This window comes from Rattus rattus, chromosome 12 (assembly GCF_011064425.1).
Source record: "Rattus rattus isolate New Zealand chromosome 12, Rrattus_CSIRO_v1, whole genome shotgun sequence".
Classification (NCBI taxonomy): Eukaryota; Metazoa; Chordata; class Mammalia; order Rodentia; family Muridae; genus Rattus; species Rattus rattus.
In genome coordinates, this window is record NC_046165.1 from 44,330,819 (window position 1) to 44,354,055 (window position 23,237).

The following is a 23,237-nucleotide window of genomic DNA, read 5'->3' on the forward strand; positions in this document are numbered from 1 at the left end:
AAGGGGCAGACTCAGATGGTTTCAAGGGAAATAAACACTAAAACCCCACTCAACATTGGGCTCTTCTAAAAGTTATCAATATTTTCTGCTAGTGTGTGCACTCCTGACCTCAAATGTTTAGGAGATTGGCATTATTCATACCCCATATCAGGATATGGTCACTCTATTCAGTTGGGTGTTTGTCTATCTATCTTTTTTAAAATTAGAAATGGTAAATAAAAATGAAATTCTTTAGTTCAGTTCACTCTTTAATAGTTTATTTAAAAAAAATAGGAAGACAGAATTTTAAGATTAGGATTTGAACATCAATAGCCAAGACCATATGGTAGAACCATCCAAAGCCACCATAGCATTTGCACTTAGCATGTTCTCAAGCAGTGCATTGATTAAGCAGATACTACAAAGTACTTTTCTATATTATTTTTATATATAAATGTTTATATGTATAAAATTTCACTTTCTTGCAAATTCCAGACTTAAAGAGAGAAACCAGTACAACTTACTCCACAATCTTTACTATATAACTAGAAATACTGCCATTATGTCACTGACAACTGTTTTTTTACAGTCTTGTAATTACATAAACCAATATTGCATGATAAGACAAAAGAAAGTTAATTGATTTTATGTATGTTTCATAAAAAAAACTAGTCAATGTTTAAGAAAAACATATAAGCAGTAGAGAAAGGTGCTTGTTATTAAGTCTGCTTCTAATTTTACGTCTGCCTTGGGACCTGAATTATGAGGTAAAGGGTTCTACTGAGTTATATAGGTGAAGAATGAGAGAAAAGAAAAGCCAAGTATAGCATCTGAAAAGTCTTCCTGGATTGATTTCCCTGTACAATAGGCCAATTCTCCAGAAAATTCAAAACATATAGCAGGTACCATTTAAGATGGCAAATGTAACTATCTGGTACATAAAACAGGTTCCAGGAGCCAGGAGGAAAACAAAGCTAAATATTTGATCTCATGTTGACCTTCTGATGATGACCTACCTAATTAAGCCCTAGTATCCTTTCCACATGTACAATTCAATGGTCCTATGTGGTAGGTTGACTGGTTACCACACAAATTCTTCAAGAGAAAGGATTCCCAGAATTCATACTGAGTTCCCCTTAAGTTCTTTAACTTCTAGACTTCACCTCACTAGAAACTTCATTAGACTCATAGTATCCCTAGCATCTGAGAATCTTACCTGGAAAGACCTTATTTCAGTTGTTAAATCTATCCAAAGAGGATGATGGTTCCCAAGAGAAATCAAATTGAGACAAACAGCCCAGGTCTCTGTTGTGACAGAACTATCTCTACTAACACCATGCCTAAAGAAATACACTCCTAGACTTCCCTACAGATATCTAAATACGTGGAGAAAACAATTTCCAACAAACTTTTCATTCCTCCTTCAATTAGTTTAGTGCCTAACACTTAGACAGGTTGCTTGGGTGTCTGTAAGAAGACAAGATCATAGTTCAAAAGATAACCATCATTGTAGACATAAAGTTTGTGGTCATAGGGATGATAATTAATGCTCTGAATTCTTTCCTGCATCTTTCTCATTGTGATGGCTAGACTGCCTTCCCTCTGTGTGTTTGTGTCATAGTAGTAAAAGATCTCTTCTGTTCTGGTGTTCAAAGTGCGAGTAGCGTAAAGAACTCCACATACAATGAAGGCATTAGAAACAGACGGCTTGTACTGCTTGGTAACCCAAGTGCTTATCACCTCAAGAGTGGTATCATTGAGCTTACTAATCACTATGTTACCAGTGCTGGCCTCAGTTGCATAAATTGCCCACAGTGCTTGCTCGTCCACAGCAAGGTCAATGTCTTGCCAATTCACATTAGCATATGAAAAGCGGTTATTGTAGGCAGCCTGAGGGAGGGGCTGATTCACAGTGACTCCATTGGTAGTTAGGTCAATTTTGGCAATGTTTCTCCCATTGTACCAATTCACATACAGGCTGTTGTTGAATGCTACTGTACCACCCCCTTGGCCATAGGCAATCCGATACTGTCTGGAATGTGAATAGAGTAACAGATTATCCAGTGAGTCATAAAGTCTGTAATACTCTAGAGCCCTGGTATCTGTATTCAAAGGTGCCACCCAGTACAGGGTTCTCTCTGGATGCTGAGGAGAGTAATCTCGGCCCCAGGCACCATATTTATAATTAAACCCTTGAAAGTTGAGCTGAACCACAGAAGGAGCGCTGATGTTCACCACACCGCCATGGCTACAGCTTCCTAGAAAAGAAGAAAAGAAAAGACATTCTTAGAGAAAATGGGTAATTAAACAATTTAAAAACCTAAGAACCAAAATCAACCCTCAAAAAATCTCCCCATCATGGTTCAATCGCAATCCTTTTCTTAAGGAGAAGAGCCACCCTTTGTTTCTACCTCAGTGTGAGCCAGAGCTAGAGATCTGTTTGAGGAGCATGGAAACCACCTCATGTTTTCATCATGGGTTTTCAAACTGAAAATGGATGTAACAGAACTCCATAATGCCACATTTTTAAAGTTTGAGATCCCAGAAATAAAAGGGGAGAGTTGATATTTTATACATTTTCTTCTCCCACATAGCATTTTCCAAGCATCTTAATTTTCTTTAGCAAAATTAAGTAATACCATTCTAGGCATACATTCTTTCCTCATAAGGTCAAAGGTGCTACTTACCAGAGTCAGCCCTGGGAAAAGCTATTATTAATGCAAGATAGTCCTAGGGTGACTTTTCCTGTCTGTCCTGGAATGTCAAGTATATATTCTCAGTAGGTATCAGTGCAGCTCTAAGCTAATAGAAGAAGGAGGAGGAGGAGGAGGAGGAGGAGGAGGAGGAGGAGGAGGAGGAGGAGGAGGAGGAGGAGGAGGAGGAGGAGGAGGAGGAGGAGGAGGAGGAGGAAGAAGAAGAAGAAGAAGAAGAAGAAGAAGAAGAAGAAGAAGAAGAAGAAGAAGAAGAAGAAGAAGAAGAAGAAGAAGAAGAAGAAGAAGAAGAAAGAAGAAGAAAGAAGAAGAGAAGAAGAAGAAGAAGGAAGAAGAAGGAAGAAGAGGAGGGGGAAGTTCTAAATACAGCATCCAGACAGGTAGTCCTATGAAGAGTGGGATTTCAGCCCTGAGAAGCTACAAAGTCATTTAGTCATGGACTTGCCTACTCTGAGCCCAGCACACACTCCATCACACAAGTCATTTGCTGACCATCTTTCCTCAGAGCTTTGGGAAGAGCCCTGGTCTTTATAACCCACATGCTACTGCCCCATAGAATGGCAGGCAAGTGTTTTATCCGACCCATTCTGACGCAGCTGTTGTCAACATGTGTACAATCTCATGGCACCAGACGCACTGATCCATTGAATCTTCATTCCATGTAACACTTGGATAAATGACCAACTGGTTCTTTGATTGTGTTCCCTCCGAAATGCCTGCCAACCGAAAGTGTTTGCGAGCTACATGAAAAAAGATGAAATAATTCCTCCAACATTTTTATAGCATCTATCCAAAGAACTGGACACGTTTTTTAATATAATAAGTATTAGTCTTTAAAAAATAGTAAGAAACTTTATTGGATAACAAAAAAAAAACCCTAACTTTAGGTACATTTGAGGTCATTTTTCCTTGTTTACTGCTCAGATTATGAAGGGAGAAGGAAAGAAGGAAGGAAGAAAGAAAGGAAAGAAGGAAGGAAAGAAGAGGAAGGAAAGAGCAGAACATGGACATTATATCTGGTTCTAAGTGTCTAGGAGGAACCAAAGAGTCATGAAGGGCACAGGCATGAACTAGAGCTAAAAGCACAGTTCCACTGAACTACCTGAGACTAGCACTGGGAAGTAAGGGGAGCCAAGTGACTGCCTGGGTCCAAGAGGGAAAGACCTGTGCCTCCTCCTTGCTAAATGCTTCGCTCTCTTCCCTCCTTACTCAAGGACTGCTGGGAGGTGAAACCATTACCAGAAGTCCTGCTTTTATTTTTCCAATCTGCTGGGACTTTTCAGTCCCAGAATTAAATATGTGCTCCTTAAATGCTCTCATAAATCCACAGTTGGTGGGAAAGCCAGCCAACCATACAACAGGTAGAGAAATAAAACCACACTGCACCCAACCTCAAATAATTTTGCATATCATTAAGCAGAACACAGTCACAGGTTTATTTTAATAATGCATGCACCATTTCATAAATAAAAAAGCAACGCATGTTCAGCCAGGAGACTGCTCTCTGCTAAAGAAATAATAAATAAAATTATAAATTATTATTTCTTCCCCTAAAAGTGATCCCTCAGATGAATGCTTGTTTGCCTTTGTTTATGAAACAACGCATGAATTATTAAAATAAAGTTAGCAGTGTGTTCAGTTTAATGATAACAAAAACTGTTCCCGTTTCCATGTGCTAAAGCTGGATTTTCTGGTTAAAATACCTAGCAGAGCGCTTATTTATGCAACTACATCTCACTGCAAGGAAATGAAAGTCACTTCTCTTCTTTCAGGTTGGAAGACTTAAGGGTTGCTTGCTTCATTGAACCTGACTTTCCTGGAAAGAAAATATCCCAAACCAACAGTAACACAATATTTCAGAAAAATTGATGATGCATATAACTTACCCTCAGATTATTAGGGGTTTAAAGATGGACCATTCTGTCTCAGATGTAAAATCTTTAGATATAAAGGAACCAAAATCCACTATTAATTCTGCTAAAATTACAGCAATGGTTCCATCATTAAAACAATAATTCTGCCTCAAATATAGTACTAATCGTGTTCCTACTGATAATAATAAAGGTCTATCATTTCTTATGTTGACCAGAAATTTAAACTATGCCTGTTACAAAGATTAAAGTTAAATGACGTTTCAATTTTTTTCCTCATCTCCCAACCATTCCTGAATACTTGCCTAATCCATTTTGTTACTTTTCTCTGTCTTCTACCCCCCTGGGGATATTTTTTTTAGTGCTCTAGATCTTGTCAAAAGGAAGTAGAAATAGGAACTGAAGGGGGGAAAGTGTTATTGTCAGCTCTGGCTTCAGCAGTGACAAGTCAGGGGACAGACTGCGGTGGGCTCCCCCAATGGACAGACACAAACCAATAAAGAAACTATCCAAACTGACGGCCATCTTGGTGCCAACTCTCAGCAGAGTGCCCCCCTCCTTTACCCTTTTTATTTGGATTTTCCACCCAAGCCTATATTCTAAGCCTATATCCTAGGCTCATCTTTATTTATTTCACAGCCTTTTCTACCCCTGCCTTCATGTCAAAATCCTCGACACAATCCACTCCCTTTATTATCCATTTCTCATCCCAACTTCATCAGGACTCTTTGGCAACAATCAATTGTCCAGCCCGTGATCCAAGAACTATCAAGGGCTAGTGAGTCATTTTACACTCGCTGGTCAAAAGGAGCAATGCACCAAACGTTCAGGATCCAGGGCATCCTTCCAGCCACTCTATGAGCAAGGAAGCAAAGCTAACTAAGAGCTAATCGGGTGGATGCCTTGTTGGGACTGCTTCGTCGTTCCAGAAACCACAATGATGCCCCCTTCCTTAGAGCATCTGTGGACACCACAAGCCTGGCACAGAGAAGATGTTAGCAGACAGGCTCCAGTCTAAATCCTGACTCCACTCTTTAGTAACTGTATATCAAGTTGCTTAATGGTCTCAGACTCAGTTTCCTTAAGTTGAATAAGCAATGCCTACCCTGAAGGACTGTTAGGAAGGACAGAAATAAGGCTTGTAAATGTAACTCAATTGATAGTAGCCATCATCATTATAACCATATCATGATATAGATTCTGGTTTACATGGCTAGAATAGTGGCTTCTAGGTGTTTCTTCACTCCTTCTCGTAGTCCTAGCAAATGTAAGAGGGTCTACCACACAGAGGAATAGAGGAATAAGAGACTAATCAAATCATTAAACCCAACCTCTCATTTATAAAACACTAGCATCCACCCTGCTACACATCTGACGGATTTACAGAATGTTGAGCAAGGAATTCTCTATGCAAAGGTATTCTCTTCATCATGCAATCATTTAGGTCCTGCTCTAGTATTCTCATGGTCCTGAGCCTTGAAATATGGCTAGGCAAACCTTTTAAACTAATAGAGTGGATTTTCAAAGCCAAACACGGTATGCCTAGAGAGAATGCTTAATTATGGTCTGTCAGTGCAGATTCTCACCTGATCGGCTAAGCTGTCTATGTACTAAGGCAGAGAAAATGATTAACTTGTAAGAATTAGGCGAATTAGGCAGGTGTAGCGGTTCACACACTTAAGCCCAATACTTGGAAGCCTTAGGATACAGGCTTGACAGGAAGGTCAGGCCAACCTATGCTATAGAGTGAAACCATCACAAAAAATTCCAAACCAACCAAAGAATTGGGTGAGCAAAACGGTTATAATTGTAAGGAAATTGATAAGAAATTGATTCTGAATCGCTGGATGTACTTCCAACACTCCCCAGCCTCTCTAAGTTTAGGGATTTATCCTGCCCCCTTCTAGTGTCTTCTATGTCCCACCCTGTCACCTACCATTTGCTTAAGTACCTTCTGTGTACTTACAAAGCCCAAGGTCCTCATATAACGAACTGACCCCTGAGAATTCTCACCATATTTTTTTTCAATGTGGTGCTGTCATTTAGATTCAGAGGAAAAAAATAGACTGAAGAATGGACCGAAGTCAGTTGTTTGGGAGAGGGGTTCATAAATATAAGACCAGTTATTTTAAGTTGGAAAGTTGTGTAAAATGAAGCAGGAAAAGATGTTTTTGCAGCAACACATGCACACACACATGTAAACACACATACACACACACCTCTCACACATACATAATATACACACATACACTACACACATATACCATACACACACACCATACACACACCTCTCACACATACATATACACACACACCTATGCACATATATATGTATGTATATATATACATATATACACACACATACACAGTTACACACACACACATACACATACACACTGCATATGTTGCATTTTATTTCAACAGACATATATTGCATCTAAGTTCAAGATGATCACTGGGTTAGCACACTACAGCTACAAGAGAGCCCAGAGAGTGCAGTTATTTTAGAGCTGAGACACTTGCATATAGTCTTTTCGTTGTTGCTGTTGTTGTTGTTCTATGCAACTCTGCAGAAAAAAAGACAGACCGTCCGGATTCTAAAGTCCCATAATAGTGAGGAGCTTTAATTAAAGCCTCCATAGGCTCACAACTTCACGGTGCCTGGGGATTTTCCAATTCTGCATTATCAACCAATCCAAACACGAAGAGAGCAAGTGAAAGAAATTGATTTAAAAACATGACAAAAAGTCAGCTTAATATAAACATCATAAATATAATATGCACAAAGCTGGAGAAGGGCCAAGTGGCTTGGCAGGGGTCCAGGTGCAACCAAGGTTGTGCAAAAGTGAGTGGAAGTCTGGGTTCAGTCTGCTTAAACAACACAGCTGGGCTGAAATAGTTCACAGATGTCTAAATGGAAAGGCCCAAGGGAAGATTCTGGAAATATTTTTAAAGAAACTAACCCATTTGCTTTTTTCCCTAAATACTAAGCAATGGCTTTTCCTCCTTCAATCCCACCCCTACGTGATTGACACCTGACCAGGGACCGAATCCGTGTTACAGCATGACCTCTCTCACTGAGTGCAGGTGTGCCTTCAAGAAAAGCTACATTCTTCAGACTCAAGCCCCTCGACTGAGATATCAGAGAGCTAAGCTAGATGGCCCCGATTACTCCTTCTTGCTTTAAAATGCCCTCAGTTCCAGAAACCAGTGCCAGGAAAATCTATTGCAAGAGAGAGATTTGCAGGGGCCTGCCTACTCATCTCTAACAGAGGTCATGACACTGCTGTGACTCCTGCCTTAAAGAGCTGTCATGGTCCAACAGAACCAGCTCCCACTTCTGACATGTTTATAACACTGATCCCAGACCAATTCAGCTTTAGTTTGTCTCTGAGGACCTGACATGGTCCTCACCTAAATGTCCTCTGTAAGTTGGATTAGACCAGACCTCTAACTACAACTGGAGAGACATGTCCACTGAACAAGACCGAAAGGCTTAAAACTATAGTCCTAGCTGATTGAAGCCTTAAAGAAATGAGTCACATCGGCAAGATCCAGAAATATGCAAAGGGAAAGGCTCACGAGAATTGGAATTCATAAGCACATTTTGATGACAAACCATTGTTCCCATCCAGGCTGAAATGCTTAAGACCGTGAGAGAAGTTCCTTTGGTGCAGTCTCTCTAAGGGACGTGAGTGATATCATGGAGGAAGCTACTTCAGTGTACCGGGATTTCACCCTTTCTCTGTTCACAGCCAGGTTTTCACTTCAATTATCATGATTACTAATAATACCCATTGCCGGTGTGTGGATGCTGATTACAGAGCCCGGAGCCTCCCAAGCACTGGCTCATTAATCCCCATAGCAACCCTATAAGGTGAGCACAATCATTCTCCCATTTCACAAATAAGATAAAGGATCTTTTCTCTGCAGCCACATAGCTGGTAAAGTCAAGGATTCCAAAGCTATTCTCTCTGAGCTACCACTCCACTGATTCACCAATTCACTGATGAATTTAGGAACCTGCCTGTTCCACCTCCCATCCCACCCCCCACACACACATATTGTTAGGGAGTTAACCCGGAGAATCTCGGGGAGAATGAAATGTCCTGCTTGATGGGTTGCAAGGCATGCTCATAGCACGTGAGATCACGATCCCTTTACTTCTCGGTGACTTCCAGGACTCAGAATGCAGCCGGTACCCAGCATGCACAGCAGAGGTGTGCATAAAGATGAAGTGCAGAAGTGAAGCCTTTGTTGTGTTTATGAAGGAGTGAAAGAAAGGGTAAAGAGAGAAATAGCAGAACAGCAAAGGCACACACCCAACCTATGCCTAAGTGAGCTGATTAGCCCTTACTATCTACCGGAAGGCAATACCACATAAAGATCCTAAATGTTCTACCATCCCCAGTCCCAGAGTTCTCTCTTTAGACACGGCCTTCCTGCTAGGACAGTGCAAAAGGACTATGTGTAGCTAGTGGGCTTTGTTTATAAAACCTCACTGGGTTCTTCTTCTGTGAAACCCAGAATATTGATAATAGAACCAGTTGAAAGTGGGAGAATTTAAAATGTGGAAGAATAAACTCAACTGAAAAAATGCCCCTCAACCTCCATCACTACAGTCATACCCACCCCACCCCCCCAGTCAAGGCTCATTATGGGAGTCTCACATGGTAAAAATAGATACAGAGCAGGCTTACCAGGAGCAGGAGGAGGGGGTGTGGCAGGCACAAGGCCACTTTTAGAGTCCTCACATTCCTTCAGCTTGGTCTTCAGAGCCAAGATCTGCCGGCGAATGCTAAGGACATTGTTTTGGTCTAGCGTCTCCAGCTTCTCTACCAGGAGAGTCATATTCCTTATCTAAAGAAATAAAAATTCATAGTGACTTTATATTATTGTGCAATTTCTTTCATAAACATTCTGGGGCTGAATTTGTCATTTAGTGAAACATTGCTACAGAATACACCAGAGATTCTTCTGAATGGTTTCATTTGGAAGAATACATTTTATGGTTTAGACTGAACGCCTGTCACATCTCAGGCAATGTGTGTGACAAGAAGAAAATGGCAAAGATTTTAACAGCTTTAATAATAGAGCACATGCTCACTCCAGGCATCCGCAAATGTCCATTAAAGTTCATTTCTAATAACCTTCCCCTATAAACTCGTGTTTACTCATGTTGTATTATAATTAAGTCTCTAATGAATGGTGAGGGCTAGAAAAAATGTAAATTCTAAAACATGTAACTGGAATTCTCAATTATAGCCCATGTCATGACTGTGCTGGTAAATGCTGGTTGACATAAATTACCCAACCATAACATAAATATGATAATCTTATCCATAGATCTTTAAAGACTTTGCTAAAACATATTCACAAGAAATATATTTTTGGCTTAATTCCTAAAGGTTTTTATTTTTCGATTTGTTCAATGAGAATTTTGCACAACCTAATTTCATCATATTCTTTCCCTTCCCCCAACTCCTCCCAGATCCTCCCCCTCCACACTCATTCAACTTCGGGTTCTTTCTCTCTCCTAAGAACAAAAATCAAAGGTGGGGGGAAGACAACTAAAAACACGGAGTGCAATTTGTGTTGTCAATCTACTCCTGAGCACAGGGTTACTCTGGAGTATGGTTAATATAGCCAGCGTCATTCAATTAGAGAAAACCAATTTAGTAGCTATCATTTACCAAGAGCTTCTTGGCTGGGGATGGGACTCCGTGCCCACTTCCTCTCCTTCATGCTCAGATTCCTTCCTTGAGTGTGCGCATGGTATGCATGTCGTCAGCCTCTGTGAGTACCTGGAGAACGCTATTTTCTTAAAATAGTCCACCACCTCTGGCTCTCTTCTTTCCACCCTCTCTTTCTGCATAGGTCCCCGAGCATTGAGGGTGGTGTGATAACCACATCCCATTCAGAACTGAATACTCCAGAGTCTTTCAATTTCTGCTCATTGTGAAGCTGTCAGTCTCTATGTTAATTACCATCTATTTCCAGAAGAAGCTCCTCTGCCGAGCGTCGAGTGATACACTGATCTATGGGTATAGCAATATGCCATCGAGAGCTGTTTTATTGCTATGTTGGACAAATCACCATCCCACATTTCAAGCTGTACTACAGAGCCATAGTAATTAAAAAAAAAGGCACTATGGCATTAAAAACAGACACATGGATCAATGTAATAGAATTGAGGCTAAGATATAACTCCACACACCAATGGACACCTGACTTTTGACAAAAAGGCAGCAAATGCACACTAAAGAAAAGACAGCATCTTCAACAAATTGTGCTGGTCAAACTGGAGTGCTGCATGTGGAAGACTAGAAATTGATTCAAATCTATTACCTTGTACAAAACAACTCCAAATGGATCTACATAAGGCCTGATACACAGGAAATTTCAGTATGTGGAGAATAATTGCAAGAGAAATAGGTGGTCATTCAAAAAGGGAAGATACCTGCAGTCTGGTAAACTGTGTTTCTAGTCCCATAGGATAAATCCAGAGAAGATTCCTGATTTAACATGGCCCAAAGCCAAGTCACTTTCTAAACAACCAGAAAGGTCATTTAGTTCTGGGGCAGAATTCTTGGTGTCAGCATCTGCTTCTCAGTCAACATGTTCCCAATACACTTAACTTACATAAATATAGACAGTCATCCAAAGTAGAACGTGGATGGACCTCATGGTCCTGAGATAGTAGCAGAATTAGGGTTGAGGAAAGAGATTCTTCCATCTATGCCATAGCACTGGTTCAGTCACTGAATGAAATGCATTTATTTTATTTTGTTTATTTTATTTGCTTGTTTGTTTGTTTTGAGACAGGGTTTCTCTGTGTAACCACCCTGGCTGTCCTGGAACTCTCTTTGTAGACCAGGCTGGCCTTGACCTCACAGAGATCTGCCTTCCTCAGCCCCACAAGTGCTGGGATTAAAGGCATGTGCCACAATTCCCAACCCCCAAATGCATTACTGAGATTCTAAGACATCAATCTTTCCTTACCTCCACTTCAAGCATGTCAATAATATCTGTACTTCCAACAAAGTTCTCCTTCAGCTGTATGACCAGTTTGTGCATCTCCTTCACCTCCAGCTTGATCAACTCAAAGTCCAGTTCTGTATAAGAAATGCTGTCCTTCTCCATGACCTCTACTCGGACAGTCAGGTTCAGGAGCTTCTTCTCATACACACTTATCAGCTGGACATACTCCTTCACCTAGAGGAGAAACAGAGAGCTTATGTCAACTCACAGAGTGATATCAAGTAGGCTTCCTCCACTACAAAAGATGTGAAAATTATTGGATCCTTGTCAATCACTGGAGAGGAATGCATTTTTTATCCAAATGCAAACTAAAAATACCATATTACTGAGGCTTTCGGTCTCACTTACATATACTGAAAATCATCTGTATGCATATTTTAATCTCCATTTTAAAGCCTGAGGATGTTATCAGTGCTATTGACATTTCAAGGAAATCTCTTTGTTGTGGGGTGCCATACAGTGCATTGTAGGATATTCAGCTGCTCCCAGTTATGACACTCAAAAAAATGTCTCAAAACATTATTAAATGTACTCTGGGGACAATCGCTACCTCTACCAGCCTTTAATTTAGAACCGTTGCTCTCTCTAAGTCTCAGTCAGTGTTTTCTAGAAGAGAAGAAGTGCACTGAGTAGAAATGCATTTCCTTGTGAATCAAGTGCCAAGAATTCTGAGCTCCGCCTTTCACAAAGAGGCATAACCACCCAACTTTCTATACAGGAAGACAACTGCCGCATGCACATTTCATTAAGTGAGCTCACATTTATTCCAAGAACTGATTATCGCAATCAGACCTTTAAATTACACATTTGTTGCATACATTTGAATGTCTGATCATTAGGTTAAGGTTCCAAAAATTCCCTTGGTGGTTGAATGTTTAATTGGAGTCTCCAAAAGGATATTTCAATAAACAGTCAGGGACATTTTTTTTTGTATGTGATCTCTAAAAGAAATGTCATGGCTCCTTCAAAGGCCTGCTCATTAAAAAGTTGCTGCTTTCAGTTTCTGTTTTAAAATGTGAGCATAAGTAATTCTTCTCCCCAGACTGCACTAATGTCAAGCGCCTGGATGAGTTCAGACAGATGTTGACCCATGGTCTCTCTAATGGCAAAGGCAGCCCTAACTCCTGTCATTGTAGCTCTTCCACTTAACCCCACCATGAAAATTAGAATAGACTCAGAGGCCACGGACCTTCAGAGCTAGGGCCTCAGGAAAAAAGGTGTCTAATGAATGTTGGAGTTGCAGCCCTTGGCACAACTACTGTATCTCCTCAGGCAAGCGATGGCCACTGCCATCAGATGTCCCATTACTCAGAGGGTAACAGGAATCACGATACTTTAGTGTATACAGGTTTTATTTTTTAGAGTGTGGGAGGTGCATATAACAAACAAGTTCCCCTCCCCAGAATAAACACAGACATAAGATATTTGGGTTTCAACTTCCTTGAAAAAAAATCGGTCACAAAACCTTGCCTGTGGTAAAAACATAATAATGTACCAATCCGTTGCAGAATTGGAAGGTTGAGAAATGAGTGTGCTTGGTGGCATTTGGCCTTGCCGTCTCTTGGAACAAATGAAACAACCTCAGCGTTCCTGGAACACTTTGGTGGCACATTACAGCTATTGTTCTGGGCAAATGAGCGATGGAACCATCATCCCTGCCCCAACTCTCACAGAAAACCAAGGCATGGCCTAGAGTTTGTGACCTCTGAGAATTTGTGCTGGGCCTTCCTCAAGTTCAGATGTAAAACAAAAGTCTCTCCTAATCTGGCAGGAAATGTTGAAGGGTGATCCTTTCTGCTGACATTTGGAGGAAAGCTGGTATTCAGGAAAAAAAAAAACTGGAATTACCCACAGTTATGCTGGGCAGGAGAAAATTTGCAGATGGGCCAGAAAGATTCCACACGTGAAATGTGCAGTTGTATAGATTTTGTGCATGGAGATGGTGCAGACACCCCTAAGAACCTAAGGATTTATCCTGAGTAGTCTCAGCTTAGTAACAAGAGACCAGCTACCCAGTGACAAGTCCCCAAACTACTGGCACATTTCTCCCTCCTGGATTTAGAATCCTTGCTCTAAGCAGAGGGAGGAGGAGGCCCAAGTGGGGAATTTGTCTCAAGAGGATGCTCGTCAAGTCTAAAACATTTAGGTTGTCACATTGAGGACTGATCGTGTGCTAGTGCCACTTAGAGGCCAGGGGTGCTAAAAAATGTGCTAGCAAAGATAGGGGTCTAAGATGGAGAGGACATATCGCTGTAGCAACATCTTTGTCCCAATTTCATCACGACAGCCAAGTGTGAGCCGAGAACATTCACAAGGCTTGCCTTCAAATCCTCAGGCTGAGACTCATAGTTTTATTTTATTGGTATCTACTTAACTATGTTATGGATTTATATATATATATATGTATATATATATATAGTTTGTTTGGAGTCTATTATAAGGAAGTAATGTGGCTGGCTATCTGGCTAAATAATTAGTCTGATTCATAGTTCTGTTAGCTCCTCAAAACCCATGATGATAACTATAACCAGATTACTTGAAATAAGTAAATGGACTTTGAAACATACAGTTATTTTCAACATATTCTTAAAAGCAAATGTAATTAGGTTAATTGACCCTGAAAATATCATCAAAATGTGCAGTATTTCAGTACAAGAACTGCCTGAGCTCAACTCTAACGTCAGTACCCACTGGGCAAATCACTTAAATTCTCTTAAGTTTGACTGTACTTCCAAAACCAAGGGTAACGACACCAAGCTTGCAAGATTATTAAGACCAGAGATTATGTACACTGAGGGCCTCACTAATGGAAGCTCTATAAATTCTAGAAATGAGTAGAGAAATGGCAATTTCAGTGTTTCTTCAATCTGACCTTTTAATTTACTTTTATTCCACTGCACAAAGCATTACTCAGTCAACGTTGTTTGTTTATAGGTTGTGCAAATATCTCCCAGGCTGCCTCAACCTTCTCATGCATGAGCATCTATTAGCCAATGTGTCATATTAAGTGACTTGCCCCAAAGACTAGGAGCCTTGAGAGAAAGAAAACACAATAAACAAACAAAGAAAACCTGAGCTGCCTTTCATGTCAACTTCTTCCAAGGTATGGCCACACAGGATGTGTCATAAGTAACAGAAAAAATCTAAGAGGCTTTAGGCATTTCCTGCAGTGGCAGCTCCTGACTTCCCTGTGTACTGACAGATAATGAATTAATGGAAGGCAGTCTCAAGCCTTTCACCTGCTCAGAATGGGCATTCCCCCAGGTCCCTAGATAAATGGTGATTTCTAAGACAGCCGGGAGACAGCAATAATAATTCACCCAGAAATCCAGAAGCCCTCAGCTAAAGAGATAACTCGGGATTTGAAGGCACCACTGACCTAGTACATATCTTGGGTCTTCTCAGACGAGTAATAACAGCCTAGATGGGGGTGGGGGTGGGGGTGGGGGTGGAGTGGATCTGGCTTGATTCTGAAGGCTCAAATCCCTGACCTGAATATAGCAGCCAAGAGAGGAATGACCTCGGGGAAGTCTCTTTATCCATGTAAACGTTGGGTTTTCTGTCATTAAAGTGGGAGGGAGGAGACCTGCCTATCTCCATTAAAGACTTGCTTGAGAGAATACTAGAAGCACTTGGACAAATGCAAATGAAGGTTTCTACTGCTATAACTGGTGCCATCTACCATAACAAATCAGCCCTGCAAACCTCAGCCAATGGTAAACTCCTCTGTGAGGCTTCCATTTCATTTGGGGGTTGGGGGTGGACCAACAAACTACTGACACCTTCAGAACTGAGAATTTTCTCACCTACGCTGTCCCCTCTCTCCTCCAATTACTAGCAAAGCAGGTGCTCCCTGCCCTGCACCCACTTACAGCATTGGAATTAAACGCCCCACATTTACAAACCTGGCAAGCCACACACTCTCCCTGGGGCAGCTTGAGGTTTCAAACTGCCCTTCACACTCCTGCCAGCAAAGAGGCCATGCAAATCAGGGGCCTCCACTCTTTCAAAGCAAATGACTCCAACTGCAAAAGATCTTTACCTAGGATTTTCCTCAACTTGTTATGTTTTTATGCATAACTTCTTATCTCCACTTGATTATGCTGGAATAAGGCTATGAATATTAATGGTTGGAATTTATAATTTAGTGCTGTGCCTTTTCTGCTGATTAATTCAAGGACATTTTATTTCTTGGGAAGCTAGGTTCCTGGAGTAGTCAAACACATTTTCCTGGGCACTCATTTTAACTTAGAATATTTATCTACCAATTCAGGTTGAAAGCAGGGTCTCCGGCTCGCCATAATTTTTTTGTCTTAAAGGATAACTACATTGGATGCTGAGGTGGCTACACTTAAATTGCTCAGGAAAACTTATTTAGAAGGCTGCGGTAAAGCCCGAACTCCTTGTAAATTAATGGGGTTGTATTAAATAATGCATAATGTGATTATATTCTAGCCTGGACTTCATCTGGGCGTAAAATAGGAGCCTTTTCAATTGATTTGTAGGGTGACAAAAAGCTAAATAGGGTGGAAACTGGAATGGCAAGTCCCATTGCTCCAACAGGCTAAGAGAAAAGCAAACCCATTAGAGTAAATCCCTCTGGCTACATGGAGCAGAAACCAGAAAGCTCTAGCCAGGGTGTTCCCCAAGGCCAAGAGGCCTATTAATCTCCACTCAAATTCCTAAAGAAGCCTTCAGTTTTAGTCTCACGGGAGACATGTAGAATGACATGTTCCTGTTGTGACAACCAGAAATAACTACCAAGGAACAGAGGGAAAAAGAAAGAGAGGGCGGAGTTCCACAAATTTAAATGGATGCATCATTAAAGGAGGAAAGAAAGTAAAAGAGGTAAGGAAGAAGGGCAGGAAGGTAAATTGAGAATGGGAAGGAGAAGATTTGAAAAGGAAAGGAGGAGGAGGAAAACTCAGAGGAGAAGAGGAAGATGAGGAGAAGGGAAAGGAGGGGGACTGGGAGGAGAGGTGGAGGGGAAAGGACCATCCACAGGTAAGAGAATACTAACAAGAGTGCGACAATAAAAAGAGTCAAAAAGGAAAGTAAGAAAGCTTAGGAAGAATGAACAAGAGGAAGAATTAAGGCAAAGTGAATAGGAAACTGCTGGAAACAAGAATGGAATAGGAATTGTCTGTCAGAGAAGAAAGACAGACAAGATCCAAAGAGGATAGAGGAGAGGAAAGAACAGAGAGAAAGCAAATCAAAACTGAAAAGGTCAACTAAGGCCAAAGAGAAGAAGAAACCACCAAACAATCAAAAATCTGGCCCTACCAGAGGGTTTCTCAATTTTTTCCACTGTGTGAAGAACAGTAATTTTTTTTTCATACAGTAAATTCTTCGGCTAAGCCTTGATCTCACTCTTCCTGAGTTCTACCAGTTCCTGAGCTCAGAGATTTACTAGAAATCAACTCATTGTTTGAAAAGAAAATGCTTACCTTAGAAAACTCTCTCTCAAATTTCTGAGAAAGGGTGTGAGCTGTGAACTCCAAGCGCTCCACTCTGTCAGCAGGAAAACTGGTGTCCGGCAGGGAAACAGAACACTGGCAGGTCCCATGGCTGTCCACAGACCCAGTGAAATTGGAAAGTGACTGTAAGTAATAAAAGGTGAACATCAGTAATAGGCTGGGAAATGGACCTTTTAGGCTACAGGAATGACAGAAATTTGCTTGTCAAAGGAGTGATTGCAGGCCAATGAGTAGAACCCGACCTATCAGTGAGCAATCCCACAGAGACAAGCCAGACTCATCTCCACATGTTGGTTAAGCCACTACGCCAGCACCAGCAACTCGTACCAAAAGGAAGATTCCCCGTGCTTGAGGGTCTTAAAGAAACCACTGCCGTCTCTTGTGCAAAGAAAGGGGAATAAAGAAGGGACACGAGAGACGTTTAAGAGACTGCTAAATTTGCACATCAGTTCTGCCAGTTGCAGGATGTGACATCTCTAGTCTATTTCCTCTTCTGTGAAATTCAGGCCACACACACACACACACACACACACACACACACACACACACACACACACACACACACTCCAATCCCAGCCCAGTTTCTCCCAATCATAACAAAGAAACCATAAAGGTTTGTGGGCCATGGTAAAGATATCCAGGGAGAATTCAACTCCTCTCTTCAGCTGGGAAATTATAAAATTCACATATTTTTTTTCCAAGCCATCTATTTACTCAAAAATTGAGCAGTGTATGGGTGTATAGCTCACCCTCAAATAGAACTTCTCTAGCTTCCTACTTGCAAAAAAAAGTCATTTTAAAATAGTCGAGGTTTCTTTAAGATATTCAGGCTCACTCTTCGATGCCGCCGCATATTTTAAAATGACAGGTTTGAAAGATTCTGTTTTTCTTTTGTCCCCTTTGAACTACCCCAAGGGGATCCTAGCACAATTAACATTTTTCATTACTACTATTGCCTTGCAGAGTGAGCCTTGTCAGCCAACTGGCTGTGCCTTTTAATGATCTCATCAGAAGGCCAGCCCAAAGCTCACCTATGGAGCGTCAGCCTGAAGGGACTCTTATGAAACTAAGGAGGAGAGAGCAGTCTTCAGTCTGGAGAGATTCCAGCCATGCCTCAAAGTTCACATCAGCTGGTGGTAGCTGAGTGTATCTGCTCCACACACAAGCTACTTCTACTGATCTTCACGAACAAACTTGTTCTAGATATTAGATACTCCTGTAATCAAGATTTAGCCCATCAGTGACTCAAGGGCCATAAGTCTCTTGCAAAGGGTGGTGCCTGTGCTGGTTTTTAAATAAACTGAAGCTTCTCTAAAATGATAAGAATGAAGTAAGAGTGTGTGTGTGTGTGTGTGTGTGTGTGTGTGTGTGTGTGTGTGTGGTGTGGTGTGTGGTGTGGTGTGTGTGTGTGTGTGTGTGTTATATCTCTATGTCTGTCTGTCTGTCTGTCTGTCCACCTGCATGTGGAAGCCAGACGACAACCCTGTGCGTCCCATAGATGATATTTCCTCTCTTCTTGAGACAGTCTCTCATTGGCCTGGGACTCACCAAGTAGACCCAGCTGCTGGCCAGGGAGCCTCAGGAATCCTTCTCACTCTGCCTCCCCAGCACCGTGACAATGACCTCACACTACCACACCTAGCTTTTAAAGTTGGGGTTCTGGGAACCAAGCTCAAGTCCCTGTGTTTGCAATCACTTTACATTTTACCGTGTTACCTTATCAGCCCTCCATTCCAAGAAAAGTCTTGACAATGACCTTTCTTGTCAAATCAGATCCCTCCATCATAGAGATCACGGAGCAAAGCATATGCTGCACATGGAACAAGGGGTTAGAGTGGGGAGGGGAAGGGTCTTTGCAAATAATGAATAAGGACTGGAGAGTACAGTCCAGGGGTCTGTCAGAGAGGTTGGATTCTCTTGGACTCAGATCTATCACTTCATCTAAAGATAGAAAGACTCTAGCATAGGAATGCCAAGTCTTGTGCGGGCTTTTGAAGAGATGCCTTATTATAATAACGATCTAGCAAAAGAAAGATCTTGCATTGCATTGACAAGAGGAGGTTAATTAGCTTCACAAGACAGGGTGGACCATTCCTGGAGTTCTCTGAGAAGCTCTGTCAGCTCCGGAAACAGGAGACCTCATCAAGCAATCTCTAGACAATCAACTGGAACCACTAGCTAACAACTTTCAGTCCTGAAGTTCACCTGAAAGACACGCAAATAATTATGAGCCTTGCTGACAGCCATTCCAGTGGCTTCTATTGAACATCTCTGTCCCTCTGCTGTGGACTCTATCCTGCTTATCATCAGCCCAGCGTGCCCGGCTGACATCAAAACGGTCCATAAGTTTGATCAGTGTCTCCCATTAGAGATATTTCTGCTCCTGGAATTCAAAGACAATGAAGCTAATGGTGATGAGTCTCCCTACAGTGAATGCTTAAACTACATGAGTGAAATGTGAGAATGGGACACAAAGCCAAGTGCTTGTCCTCTTGGCCTTTGAAAGGATGCACGACCCCTTTGTGGAGGGCAAGTAGAACCCTGTGTGCCCCCACAAGAGTGACTGTGCTACTAAGTTCCCACTGGGTATATATTCAGTTAACATTTACTAAGGTCTATAATACCCCATGCTCTGGAATTAAAAACCGATTAAGACCAATTCTGGCCCAATCAGGCTCACTTGCATTCCGAATGCCCTCGGGACTTTCCCAACAGCTTCATACCCTGATGACAAAGGCACATAGACCATTGTGGTTCCAACTCTGCCAAGAGACCGTGAGGAGCCTTCCCGACATCTGCGAGCGGAAGCGGGCCACTTCTTTGGAGGCATGCACAGCGTTGTGAGCCCTCCAGCAGACGGTGTGACTCACATTCGTGATTTAAGGTCGCAATTGGCTCTAATTAGCAGGCAAGTCTAAGTGCCCACGAAGATTCACGACATAAAATAATGGTATTCGGCGTTTCAGAAGTACAGAAAATGACACGTTTGGAACTTGCTCAATGACAGTTATAAAAGGGTTTTCCACTACTTTCCAACAAGCTCATCAGGCTGACAGCCAGCCCTAGGAAATTAGGTTTATAGCGGAATTGACACCTGGTCCACTATAAAAAGGAGGTTGGAGCCTGACTCACTCACCCCAAGCAGATAAGCAAACAAGGGAGGAAATTGAAGCCTCTAAGTACGATTTAACTACTAGTTCTTACCTACTTTCAAATATTTGCCTTCTTACTAGGCAGTGGGCACTTTGAATTCCTCTGTTCTTTCACTGGTATTTTTATTTTCTATTATTTCAGCTGATGATGTCACACTGAAATGCTGGATTCTGATTGGTAGTGAGCCTTTACAACAAATTATTATTGGTAACCACAACATAGCCCATTCTGACTGCCCCCAGAAATTGTTTAGTACTCTGAGATAGAATTTTTGGCTACCGAGAAGCCAGTATATGATCGCAAGTCTCTAGACTTGATCCCCTTTTAAAGGCAATTTTCATCTGTGCCCTGGAAATAAAGAAAGCTCTATGCAGTGAGATGGATTTCACAACAGGCTCCTTTGAAATGAGTTAAAACCTGAAAGAAACGACTGAACTGTATGAATAGACTGATTTGGGGTAGTATAACTTACTAGGTGACTCTAAGTCAATGACCCCTCACCATAGCAAGCTTCGGATTTGCTCTAAAATGGGACCGTTACTCTTACCTACCTCTTGGGGTTAAATAAGGTGCATTATGTATTAACCTAGCCTTGGCATTCAGTAGGCATGCGCTGTGTATTAATGATGCCCTTGCCCTCTGGGCTCCATCCAAACCATTTGTTGATCACAATTTCACTGTCCTGGATTTTAATGATACTAATGTAAATACTCACAGAAAAGCCTCTCCCTCCTCTTTTCCTATTCACCATTCCACTCAGACAAGTTCATGAAGGTGGCTGGCTAGAGGAGCTCTAAATGAAAGGCCTAGTAGTTCTGAAGGAGGCACTTTGAAGAGTTAGGAGCCCTCAAGCACAAGTCACCCTGAAGCAAGGTCAACCTAGGAAGTTCTGCAGGGTAGGACTCCTGCAGAAAGGCCCAAGAGGAAAGTGGGCAACTGTTTCCTGTCCCACGTCCTACAGTTCCTCCATGCCTCTCTTTGTTGTTTTAAAGGAAAGCCAAAGAATTCATACCCTCCCCCCACCCCAAGAATTAGGCAAACCAAGCGTACTCCAACCACAGCCTCTCCAGGCCGATCCCTGTAGAACATGGACCCTTTGTTCGTTCATTTTGCTGCTGCAGTTATTTGGCACTGGAAATAGTCCCAGGGATTCCAGATTTAAAAAAAGAAAGAGTTAGCATTCTCTTGGGAAGTGTCCACATGCAATGGTGTATTCCTATGATTAGTAATTCCTCCTCTTATAACTGATGTTCTCTGTGTGTAACTGTATATGTGCTTGTGTCAGTGTGTGTGCATATACATGTGGGTGTGCATGCCTGTGTACGTGTGTATGTGTGTGGAGAGACAATATATGTCTTTCTCTACTACTTGCCACTTAATTTTTCTTGAGACAAGATCTATCGCTGAACACGGAGCTCGTCAATTTGCTACAATGGTTGGCAAGTACACCCCAGGGATCCTCCTGTGTCTGCCTCCTCCAACCAGTGATGGGATTACAGATGAGTGCCACCTGGCCTGGCTTTTTAGGCGGGTGCTAGAAGCACAGACACTGGTTCTCATGCTAGTGTGGCAAGGGCTTTACTGACCATCCCATGTCCTCAGACCCGTCACCCATCTTTTTGATAAACTAGGTGCAGAGGAACTTAGAGGACTCCAGTGTTGCCTGGAGAGTCTCACTCACTCAGAGTGTATTACTTATGCCCAAAAGGCTACTCTGAGCAGCAAATCAGTTGGATAAACTTTGGTGGAGTAGAAACTCATTGTATCCCTTTCCTGAATCTCCCAACCCACACAATGTATTAGAGTCTATTGGACTTTTTTTTTTTTAATTCCTGAGTTGTAAACACATGTGTAGGGTAGACCCAAGGATTATTGGATTTTTAGGATTCTCCTCACCACTGATCCTACAAGTCACCCTGGGTCGAGAACCTGTTTAGAACATGCCTTACCCCAAATACATTAGCTAGAAAACTGAGCTGTTGTCTCTCCTGCTAACAATTTAATTACTTCACCCAGGTTTTAATTCATTTCCCAGGCATCTCCACTGAACAGAAAGAGGCATAAATCCTTTAAAGTGCCCAGGTCTAGTCAACCATGAAATTGTATTCAGGTCCCCCCAAAAGTGAGCAGAAAGAAATTGCGCATAGCTCACCCGGACTCAGCAACTCCCTCACCTGAGACAGAGTACCACCTTCTGTCCACGACGAGCCTCCCGAAGGCAGCCAGGCAGCCGTAGTCTCGGGTAATGTAGTCTCAGGTAATGTTGGAGTGGTCAATTCCAGGGAATGTGTAGAGCTCAGAGTTCTTGAACTCCCGGAGGCAGAGCCAAGGCAGAACAGAAGGGACAGGAGGAGAAGACGGCTGTAACACATCTTGCCTTCTTAGCTAAGATGCTGGCTTCTTCCCAGAGCCCTAGGGCTTCTTATATCTCCCAGTAGGGATTTCCCCATAGCCAGTGTGTCCAGGAAGAGGAAGTAGCCACAGGAACATGTGACTCACCCTAAGAGGGTCAGGACACCTGCAACCTGAGTCCTGTCCACACCTTGCCACCAAGCCCCACTCTGTGGCCTGCCCTTAGATACAGATTTCCCCACAGACAAATATTAACTCATAAATTTCTTCAAACAAATAATCTGGTTTCTAACCTGATACTTCCTTGAAGGAGACAGAGTCAAAGTAGTCTTTGTGAAAGAGACAGTTTGGAGGCTCTTAGAAAAAAATCAACCTTTGGCCTTCTACCTAGAAATGACTTCTGGGTGTTTTCTTCCATTTTGCTGAATTCTGATTTCCACAGACAGAGTGGTATGGGCTCACTTTAGAGACTACAACTCTCCTCTAAGATGTCTGAAGTCTTCTTCTTCAGAACCTGCTGCCCGGGTCAGCCCTGGCCTGTCCCTTGTTTTGTCTCCTTCTATATCAAGTTCTTTCAACACCACCACCAAGACTTTGTTCTCTAGAAATCCACAAAGGACTGTGCATTCTGTGTTTCTAAAGGAAAAGAAATA

General features: G+C 42.0%; 1 protein-coding gene across 1 annotated transcript; it reads right to left on the reverse strand.

Annotated features, from left to right (window-relative positions):
* Positions 1-235: 235 nt before the first annotated feature.
* Positions 236-22,632, reverse strand: Olfm4 (olfactomedin 4). Its single transcript, XM_032918193.1, has 5 exons — positions 22,407-22,632; positions 17,050-17,202; positions 11,564-11,776; positions 9,262-9,421; positions 236-2,237 (listed from the first exon to the last, which is right to left on the reverse strand). Exons 1-5 carry the CDS (start codon positions 22,602-22,604, stop codon positions 1,426-1,428), a joined length of 1,536 nt encoding a protein of 511 aa, XP_032774084.1. The 5' UTR covers positions 22,605-22,632; the 3' UTR covers positions 236-1,425.
* Positions 22,633-23,237: the final 605 nt, after the last annotated feature.